At 35.1% G+C, this 10,406-nt stretch overlaps 2 protein-coding genes across 2 annotated transcripts; one reads left to right on the forward strand and one right to left on the reverse strand.

Moving 5' to 3' along the window:
* The first annotated feature begins 102 nt into the window (after window positions 1-102).
* Window positions 103-3,628, forward strand: GABPI (zinc finger DHHC-type palmitoyltransferase GABPI). The gene is made up of 4 exons (XM_019059622.2): window positions 103-960; window positions 1,640-1,828; window positions 2,406-2,530; window positions 3,223-3,628. The coding sequence occupies exons 1-4, from the start codon at window positions 410-412 to the stop codon at window positions 3,282-3,284; spliced, it is 927 nt and encodes a 308-aa protein (XP_018915167.2). The 5' UTR covers window positions 103-409; the 3' UTR covers window positions 3,285-3,628.
* A 1,375-nt stretch (window positions 3,629-5,003) lies between these two features.
* Window positions 5,004-9,953, reverse strand: LOC109042711 (uncharacterized). Its single transcript, XM_072302593.1, has 4 exons — window positions 9,267-9,953; window positions 6,909-8,736; window positions 6,146-6,300; window positions 5,004-5,384 (listed from the first exon to the last, which is right to left on the reverse strand). The coding sequence occupies exons 2-4, from the start codon at window positions 8,544-8,546 to the stop codon at window positions 5,231-5,233; spliced, it is 1,947 nt and encodes a 648-aa protein (XP_072158694.1). The 5' UTR covers window positions 8,547-8,736; window positions 9,267-9,953; the 3' UTR covers window positions 5,004-5,230.
* Between the last annotated feature and the right edge of the window lie 453 nt (window positions 9,954-10,406).

The following is a 10,406-nucleotide window of genomic DNA, read 5'->3' on the forward strand; positions in this document are numbered from 1 at the left end:
GCTGCCGTTTGGTATGAAATTAAAACATTTTTAAATGGACAATTTAGCTAAATTCGGCAACAGCAAGGATATTCAAATGTTTTGGTTTTAATGTTTACATTTTGAGGTTATCTGTAATCTGTTATCTACACGGTGCACAGTGATTTTGTTTGAAAAGAACATATTTCTCTGTTTTTTAAGTCTTAGTGCTCTAGAGCTTGGTTATCAATACCATTCCAGCATTTTTAGTGTTTTTGCTACTCATTCATCTTTAATCTTAGCAATTTCTGCGTTGATGATGATAATTCATGTACTTTCATGGCCAGACTGATGATGTTGATCCAATGATGAATAACCAAGGTGGTTTCGAAATCTATGTAAAATTCTTTTGTTTTTCAACTTATTTCAATTGAGACAAAGATTCTCTGACATGCCGTGCTTCACCGGGTACAAACGAATATTGTTCGACTCAGTTCTTTCTAGCATTTTAACTCCGGTTTTAATACTTTTTGCTGCACACGGTCTGATCTCTTCAGTGGTAATTTTCTCGACCATATCTTTGTGCCTCTATTACACCACTTGTGTTGTTAATAGACTGAATAGGACAGTACCATTTTTCTTCATTTGGTTCATTACGTCTATCATTTACATTCTAATCAATTTTGAATTTGTTGTTAGTCCTTTACTTTTGACAGATTCCAGCGAGAATTTTTTATTCCTATCACTGATATCTTTAGCCCTTTACTGTCTTATTTATTCCAAGTTTTTAAGCTCTCAAATATGTCAGTCTTCTCCTTGCACCAAAAGTAATTGCAGTGCTCTTCTTCCTGGGGAAAACATCGATACAGAAAGTGCAAGTCGGAAATGGTCCAGTTTGACACCTGATCCGTGTCCATTTTTTGGCATGCTACCTTTCTGCAAAACAACACGCTGTTATTTCTGCAAAGCTTTAACGTTTTCAAAACAACAGTACTGTCAATGGTGAGTGATATTCCACCTCACGGAAACATCATGAGCATTTCTTATGGAAATGCCTTATCTTAACTTATCGAAGGCCTTCCCTAGTAAAAGTGAGTCAGCCTGACGTCAGACTAAACATAGTTTGACATCAGGCTGACTCACTTTTACTAAGGTTTGGAGCACAGCTGATCAGATTTTTGTACACTGATTGACTAACCCACTAGGAGAAATCCATTGGTTGGCAATTTGCAGTTGTATCAAATTAGAGTGCATGTTGTTATTATCTTATGAACAAGGAACAAAGACCTGAGTACAATTCCTGGAGATGAGCCCTAGGCAACAAGATACTTTGTAGCTGGAAAGTGAGACTGCAGTCTCCTTCACTGAAGAATTGATTGAAAACTTCATTCTGAATTCAAATGTCAAATCATCATTGAGCATTGAAAAACAATTACCAAAGGCAGATAAACTGATATTAAATTAGGAGCGCAAATGTCTCTGAATCAGTTTTAGAGTATAGTTTTTGCTTGGTGAAATCAATGAATCCTTCTCATCATAAGAAAAAAAAAGAAAAGTATTGACGACCCTCAAGCTCAGAAAGTAGAACAAGTGGAATGATAGTATTTAGGCATGCTTTTTAAAGCCATTAAAGCTTCCTCTCAACCTCTGAAATGACTGGGTTTTTTTGGTTTTTTTCCAGGCTTGACTGTCATATCAGCTCTAAGAATTTTGACTTCTATATCATAGGTCTCAGTTTGCTGGCATGTGGACTGTTTTTCTATACGTACCTCATCATCATTTCTGCTTGTCATTATCACCTGTTATTCTCGATAGCTGGGATTGATATCTATTTTCCAGATGATTGCAGTGATGTCTATTATGATTTGTCGTAAGTAGCTCTTAAGTTTATTATATAAGTGGATGATGTATTCTGTTTGGATCAAAAGCCAAGTTCTTGGTGTTTTACCAAAGAAGTACGATTTCTTGGGAAGTACCTGTGTTTCTAAATGACAGTCAACCAAAGTTCTGAAAACTTTCTCAGAGTGCCTCCTTGAATTTCGGATGATAGAAAAGCTTATGGGACTTGCTAAAAAGTTTCTTTTTTCCATTATTGTATCTCTCCTTACCTGGTAGGTTAGGAAAACATTCATCTTTAGGGCATATGTCTCACCATATCACTAGCAAGACTAAAAAACAACACATCTCTAATTGCAGTGTTAAAGATTTCTAGTCTTACCTTAATCTAAGCAATTTCTAAAAAATATGTAGGTTTTATCTCTCTATTTGAAAAACTGAAAGAGGAAAGGAAATTTTAAAAGTCTATGATAACGCACAAGGTTTTAAAGTTTGTCTATGGAGCTATTTACAGCCTCTTTCTCTCCCTCCTCTGAGGAAGAGAGAGTGTTTTTTTTTTCTTTTCTCTTATTTTCTCTGAAAAATAAAGCATTCATGTTTCTTTTTTTCAGGGTTGCATTTTGTTTTGCTAGTGGCATATATTCTTTACTCTTAACATGCATCACAGTTTATACCCTTGTGAAGGACTTCTTATTCCTCATCAAGTCTGCGCCTTCCACAGCAAACAGACTTACAGGTAATCAAATCAGGATGTCGTGATGTGTATTTTTTTTTATTTCTGGCCAAAGACTAACAATGGTTGCTTGGGACTGGCTTGATTAGGGACTGAGGGGGATGGGACTTCAGAAATTGTAAGTGTGTAACTATTCCCTCAAGGATATTTGAAGTGGAAAAAAAAGGATTTAATTTTTTGAGAAAAAAAGAACATATCCCAACTAAAATCCTTGCATTTTGTCTTATCTGCATTTGAAGATGTATACTACATCTTCATCAAGCAGAGATCATGTAAGGAAAGTATTTCATCGTAGGGAATTGCTTCAGGTATGACCTAATGATGAGATATTCTGCCCCTGTGTGTGAAACAAATATTTTACTAAGTTTTCAAAAAAATCTTAACCATTTTAAACATTCTGTACTAGCTAGTAGCTAGTATTGTTCGACCAACATTTCCTGTTAAGGTAACCCTATATTAATGTTTTTATACTGGCTATTTTCCAACAATTGTGCGAATGCTTTTTCAAATTCTTCATTCTTGTCTTGCTCTTCCAAATTTAATTCACAATTTATTTCATTGTGTGTGTAGTATTTTCAGACATGTTAATGCTTCTCAGACCCATCTTTTTTTATTTACTCCCTTCTGTACTTCCTCTGTGCTTGATTAGGCTGATGATACTTTCATCTTACCAAAAATTTTCACTTTCTGTCCAGGTTTAAGTAACAGACTGAATCTTTCGGATGCTGATCTAAGTCAAAGTCTTGTTGACCTATAGGTTTCTTCTCTCTTGCTGTGCAAATCCGCTGAATGTCATAAAAGAAGCAATCAATAACATATCCTCTCGATCCAAGTTGTAAGTAAACCAGTAACAATTAATTTATTAGGTCCCTTATTTTTCCTCTCTAGTATTTTTCATTGAAAATCAAGCATGTATTTAGGTTTATTGTCTCTACAGGGACCCAAATCCTCTGTTTTTATAGTATATCAACATTCCCATTTTTCTTTAAAAGTAATCATTTCAGCCATTGGAAACTAAGTAAAGACAAAATTTCGTCCCTGGCCCATTTCAAACTTTAACGTTTACTATCCCTCTGCCACTTTTTTACTTTTATGCATACATTTAACTAAGTTTTTTCCTGCTTTAAGAATGTTTTTCTTACTTAGAGGTAAAAGTAATAAGTTTGAAATCAGCTTGAGTCGGTTGAGTTTATCGTATAGGAATGCTCATTATGTATAGAGAAAATTTTTCCATTAATACTTTCTCATTCCTTTCAAACTTACAATAAATATTGAGGCTCTGTTCCCCTCCTAACTCCCAACCTGTTTTTGTCTCTTGTGCATTGAAAGGAGACTACTTGTTGACTTATTAACATGTATAAGCATCAAAACCTATTGCCAGCAAGTGCAACGATTGATCTCTCCACATTTACAGTATTTTTAGTCCCTCTTTTTTTCCCTATAATTTTTACTGAGTAGGGCATTTCATCATCGGAATATTTCCTTAAGCCAGGCCTCGTTCATTTAAACTGGCTTTGTATCGCAAATTCTGAGATATCAAAGCTTTCCAAGAGTCAAATCCAAAGTATTTCAAAGGAGGGAAAAAAGTAGGCAACTTATTGAAAAGCTGTGTATTTATAAAAAGATAGTAAAATCTGAACTCAGTCTTTTCATTCTCTGATTGGTCTGAAATTTAAACATTTTGATTGATGTACATAGGTATAACTTGTATTCTTTAACATTAAGTAACTATTATACTTATCACTGTCTCCTTTTCGATATTTTAAAATAAGATTATCATGAGAAGGGCTGGGTGCACTAGCTTCTTACATTATTTGTAGGAAGACTTAGTTTGTATTTCATTTTTGTATTTTTCTTGAGATGTCTCATGAAAATTTGTTTGTACTTAATGTGACCTGTGATAAATTTTTGGTAAAACTAGCTTACCCTCACAAGATGACACTCTCTAGGTGTACACCTCAGCAATGTGACACCAACAGATCAGTTTAATTTTTGGTGAATTTATCGCCAATTTTTTACATCCAGATTTACATCATGGTTTATTTTGTGACAAAGATGACAATCATTTCTGGGGAGTACGCCTAACGGTCTGGATGTGGTTGAGCTGGCTTTAATGCTCGCATGAATTAGGATAGGCACAAAAATTAGTTTCCAAAAAACTTCGATTTTTTTTTTCTAAACTAAGATGATGACGATCATGACGATATAACCTCAAAACAAGGGTGAAGAGTTATTTGCGACCAAAGGATTAAAAAAATTAGAAGAAAGAGAAGCAGAATTTCAATGCAACAAAGGTACTTATCCAATGCAATAAAGTAGTCAAGTACATTTAATGCAACGAAATCTCATTTTTTTCTCTTTCAATTTGTTAACTTATTTTAGGTGATTCTTTGCACTTATCCATAACAACCATCTTGATCTAAACAAAAAAATCAGAATTCCTCCCGAATTTTCATGTATTAAATTGAATATATATCATTTTGATCATAATCAAGTCCTAACTTTAAAATATTGCGTCCGTCCAGTCAAATTGCTTTATATTCTACTTTTAAAAATTGGGGGAAGATCTTTTAATTTGCCTTTGTCATGATAGTAAACGCTTGTGATTGTTAACTTAAAATTAATTTGTTACCATTTTCAAACCTAAAAGGCTAAAAAATACAAGTTTTTAAAAAAATAGAATTGTTCTTTTTTGATTTCTCTTTAGTCTTCATTTTCAAATGGCACTGGACAATAATCCGGAATGAGCTCTTGAACACGCTCTCGTAGTGCTCGGAGTCGTTTCTCACGACCGCGCTCCTCAAACATAATTTTCGGAAGCTTTTTCCATTGATTAAAGTTGCTTCTCACAATACGCCTACAACAGATTGAAACAAGCTATTGCATGAACTCAACACAGTATAAGGCTTTTATGAGCTTGAAGGTACTATTATCAAGTATCATAAAACAGTTATTTTTTGCAGCCAACTTTTTAGAAAAAGTTGAGCAAATACATTGTCCTCAAGAAAAAATTGTTGCAAGATAGAAATACTTATCCATCTACTTAAATCTGCCAGGATTTTTTTCTCCCTTGAAATTCCATAGTTACTTTGTTTCAATTTTTTGTTTTAAATATTCGATTTCCAGAATTTCATTCAAGTTAAATCTAAATTAGAAGAGAGTCTCAAATTGTACATCTCCCATCTGTTTGTAACATTTCTTGAAATGTTCGTTTAGCAACATTCTCACTTATACCACTGAAAAATTGCCTCACACTTTAAGAATAGAGATGTCAAGATAATAATGCGATGAAGAAGCCCATGCAATGTAGTTTTTACAATGTTTATGTAGCTCTTTGTCAGGTGGGAATAATTTTTGCCGGAGGTTAGGAGTGCATCAAAACCGCCATTCCTCATGAGCTTCCTCCTAATTCTATTCAATTAATTTTTTAAGCCCTTTGATTCAGTCAAGTATACTCGAGTGTATCTGTGGTGTCAGCTGTGACCACAGTCATAACACTAGATCATTTATTTCCTCCTGCATCTCAACAGTGAATTGAGAGAAAGTTTTTCTCTTCACTTACATTGCAAGTCTCACTTTTGAGTGGTAATTGAGTCTGTTTGAGTATTATCGTGTTACCTGTCATGGAAGTTGGCTGCTACTTTCATCTTCTCTTGCATCTTCAAATAAGCCTGGCATGAAATGTCGTACCATCGTTTGAAATATTTACTCTGAACTTTCATGTCATACATATCATCTGCTGCTTGTGACTTCTGAATGTAGTCTTTATAGATCTAAAAAAACATTGGTGAAAAACGAGAAAAAAGGAAACATGATCAGATTGTACAATTTCTTTATCAAGCAAATATTAACTGATCATCTAAACAAGTTTTATCTTTCCTCTCAATAAATTATAAATTCAAGACCAAAATTACCCTTGTAAATTTAATTTTTTGCAAGATTTCAGTAATTTTATTGCAAGGAATGTAAGTTGCACAATCCTAGCAACATTGGAATGCTCTTGGTTCCTTTTTGCAAAATGCAATCCTCTTGTAATTTTAGACAATCTCGAAAAACCATTTCTAAAAACAAAGAATAATTGCATGCTCAATCCTTTGAGTGATATCTTTGAAAAAATTGTCCCTTGAAAACTAAAAGTGAGTCTTTATTAATGTTTTTTTTTTCTTTCTTTTTTTTCCTTACAAAAGTTGAGCTAAAGCATCCTACAACTTCAAGTGATGTCAATCTAAAAAATCCCCCCTGCCTGCTTTCACCTGTGGATTCCTACTAAACTTTTTATCATGAGAGAATCAAATTCCCTCGTAATTTTTTAGATTTTAGCTCCTGAGAAAATTTTTTGAAGGGTAATGGTAGGTCGAAGGTAGGAAGGGACTTTGCTCACCTCAAAAATTTGTTGAAAAGCTTTTCGTTTTAAACATTGATCATAAAACAGCTCTGCTTCAGTAATTTTCATAGCAACAGTTTGTTTAACATTGCGCCTCCAAGTGCGGAAACATCTTTGCTTTAATTTCATTTTGTAGCTATCATCAGCAATGAATGAATCTCGTTTTATGGTGAGCACATTGTAGTGGAGTTTGCGGAGACCCTTGGTCAAAAGTCTCCTCCTATTGGACTCCTCCGCAATCTGACAGTTCTGGTGGAAGATCTCCCGCTCTCTGATTTGCTCCTCTGCCCTCTCCCTTTCGAGCCGCTGTTTTTCTCTTATTTCTTCAATTTTCTTTTGTTTTGCCTCTATTTCTCGCCTCTGTTTCATCTCCTCCTCTTCAATCGCCTTGCGTAACTTTTCCTCCTCTAGTTGCCTCCTACGCTCCTGTGCTGCCTGCATTTTCAGTTTCCGCTCAGCATTTCGCTTCTCCATTCTTCGCACCATTTCTGAAGCCACAGATTTTTTCTCTGTATGTTCTTCCGAGTTGTCATGTTCTACAGAATTGTTGTCGCTTGTGTGATCAATGCTTCTATAACCACTGTCAGAACTTAACGCCCTTTGTACAAATGCACTTTTACTTTTGTGGCGTGGATCAAAATTCTGTAAAGTGGCTTTAAGGTTCTGACTAGATTCTCGCTGGGACATTTCAGCCTCTAGCCTCAGTTGCAGGGATTTTAGATCCTCGATAATTTTATTCTGGTCTTCAATTTTGGACTTTTGTGATGCTATGATGGATTTCTGCGCTTGGAACCGGTGTTTGTATTTTTCTCCATAATTTGTGCTTTTACTGGATGCTGAAACTTTTGAACCACTGTCTGAGAAATCAGACATGTCTGTAAGAAAACTGCTTTCCAAACTAGGACTAGGCTTGGACTTCACTTCGCTAACTGTTTTTTGTTTCGTTGCAATCAGCTCTATGTACTTCCTGATTTTTTCCTCTCGTTGTTGCCTTTCAGCTTGCAGGTGTTCCAGTTCGCGTTTTTGTAGTGTCCAATTTTTCCATTTTCTGAAAAATCTGCGCAAAGTAAAATTAGCACGTTTTTGCTCAAATAGCATGAAAAAATATTCATTCGCGCAGTTCTCCTCATCCTCATCACACATCTCATCTTCTAAAGCCTCAACTTTTTGTCTACTTTCACAAATTGAGCTTGCATCATAATCATATAATGGAATTCTAGGTTCTCCTTCTTCTTTAGAAGTAGTCATGTTAGTGCCTTGCTCTGCGTAATCAAGGTGTGTCTCATTTTCTAGAGTTTGATTGGAATTATTTTTTTTTTGCTGAACGAACTTCATCCACTGGATCCAAACTCTGTTCATTATTTTGTATTCTCCTTCAGATAGCTGTACATCTTCACGTGTATTTTTTGTGTCACAATTGAAATCAGTATTTACACCTCTATTGTTAGATTCAATTTTTCCAGGTGTTTTTCTAATTAAAACCTCAATAAAGTTTCTATTACCCTGTTCGCATTCAAGTTCCTCGTGGTGGAACTCTGAAACTTTCAGCGTTCGCACATCAGAAAACTCCTCTAGATGTAGATCTTTTCCAACATTTAAGTCGTCAGTTCGTATTTTATCAGCTGTTACCATCATCACTGGGTCTGCAGCTTTGTTACCGTTGACTGTCCATATCTTTTTTGTTGTACATCGGTGCCAATTGTAGTCGTTTATGAGTTTCTTGTGCTCTGTCTCAAGTCGTTTTTGAAATTTTAGTATCTCTCTGTTGACCAGGCGTAGTTCTTTGACCCGTTCCTTCTCTGTTTGTTCCTCATTTTGTATCAACCTGTGAACATGCAGTAGTCTTAGATAAAAATGTAAAAATTAGCAGAACCAAAAATTGGCATAACAGACAAACTGAACCAAGGATACATTGTCAAAAAATGAAGTTAATGTAATAAGTAATAATAAGTAATGTATTAAGTAATATGAAAATAAAAATTCACCGATACTGAAACAAAGATTGGCTGGATCACAATTTTCTTTGCTAATTTTTATATGTTCTCAGATTATATCCGCAGCTCAAAAAGCTCTAAAATATAAACGCTTAATTATCGTAAAGTTGACAAGGAAAAAAATTTCCCACTGAACAATTTGAAAAGGATACAACATCAAATGAGCATGCCTTTCCGGCTTGTAAAAAATTATTTATTTCCACTGATTTGGAATTTGAAGGGTGACAGACCATCTCTTTGTAGACCTTAGTGGATAATGTCTCTTCAGAATTGTCTAAAGATTCAAAACCTGACAAGCCGGTATGTGGTGGAATTGATATATCTTGTATGCAAGTCAAATAGGGTAAGTAGTATGATTTACCTCCTTGCCTCCTCTTGGATCTGATTTTTCACTTGATTCAATTTATGCTCTTCTCTGATCTGAAATCAGTCAAATCGGTCAAATATTTAACCTGACACATTACTATTTCAAATTTAACTTCCACTACTTTATACTTTGGAGAAGACTGAACAGCCAATGTTATTAAGGAAGTGTTGTCAAAATTCAGCAACAACTTAATTTCTGAATCCTCTTTCAAATATGTTCGAAAGCTACATATCGACGGCCAAAGTGCGAAATCATGTCGTGTCGTTTCAAAGTTTCTGTTCCTATTTAATTTTTTCAAACAGAAACAAGCCAACATTAAGGTATAGCTTGAAATTCATTCAAAACATTCTGCTGCCAACAAAGAGGAAAAATCAAGAATTTTTATATGTTGCCTAGTTTTTCAAAAAAAAATATGAAGTATGACTGGAAGTTTGCAATGTCGGAAACGGAGGATACAAGGTTTCGCAGTTTAGCTATCGATGTGAGAATAGATTTGGAAAAGAAGAAATTCATGAGACATGAGTGGCACAAAGTTTTGAAATGAGGGATGAACTCGAGGTGCATCAATCTTATAAAACAGGATCCGTGTCAGGAAACTAAGTACTGTTTTCTTCAATTCCTTAATATACTTAATGAACACTGTTTTTTTGGTAGAGAGAGATCCATTTATTTTTTATTTATTTATTTAGATAGATATAGATTCCTCCTCAAGACGTGTGTAATTGTAAAATAATTGACTGACTTGCCTGATGATGCCTCAGATCCATTATCATGTTTGGCTCATAAGTCTTCATCTGATCTTGCTTGAGATGATGAAGAGCTTCGTCTCCAATCACATTTTTGTTGAGCAGATCCTGAATCATATCCTGGATCAGTTCTGTCTGCAAATTCATGTTATCACCCTCCGAATTATTGACTTTTTGACTAAACATCTCTCATGTCCAGTTGAATTCGCGCAAGAAACCCGTAGAAATTGCTTCAGAATGTTATAGCACGCTTGATTCTACTTGTAGATATGAGTTCGTTTGGTTGCCAGGGCCAACCAAGTGGCACGCTGGCGCTGGCGCTCATTTCGCCACAAGTCCGTCAGTTTGAAAATCCAAGAGGTTCCCGCTCTTTTCTGCTCTTCTAGCT

Source organism: Bemisia tabaci, chromosome 7 (assembly GCF_918797505.1).
Source record: "Bemisia tabaci chromosome 7, PGI_BMITA_v3".
Taxonomy (NCBI): domain Eukaryota; kingdom Metazoa; phylum Arthropoda; class Insecta; order Hemiptera; family Aleyrodidae; genus Bemisia; species Bemisia tabaci.

Excerpts from the sequence above, each read along its gene's own strand:
- GABPI (XM_019059622.2), top strand. The coding sequence starts at position 410 with ATGCCGTGCTTCACCGGGTACAAACGAATATTGTTCGACTCAGTTCTT. Across the intron at positions 961-1,639 it reads AAACAACAGTACTGTCAATG|GCTTGACTGTCATATCAGCT; the intron begins GTGAGTGATATT and ends GTTTTTTTCCAG. Across the intron at positions 1,829-2,405 it reads GATGTCTATTATGATTTGTC|GGTTGCATTTTGTTTTGCTA; the intron begins GTAAGTAGCTCT and ends TCTTTTTTTCAG.
- LOC109042711 (XM_072302593.1), bottom strand. The coding sequence starts at position 8,546 with ATGATGGTAACAGCTGATAAAATACGAACTGACGACTTAAATGTTGGA. Across the intron at positions 6,301-6,908 it reads CTTTTCAACAAATTTTTGAG|ATCTATAAAGACTACATTCA; the intron begins GTGAGCAAAGTC and ends ATGTTTTTTTAG. Across the intron at positions 5,385-6,145 it reads GCAGCCAACTTCCATGACAG|GCGTATTGTGAGAAGCAACT; the intron begins GTAACACGATAA and ends AATCTGTTGTAG.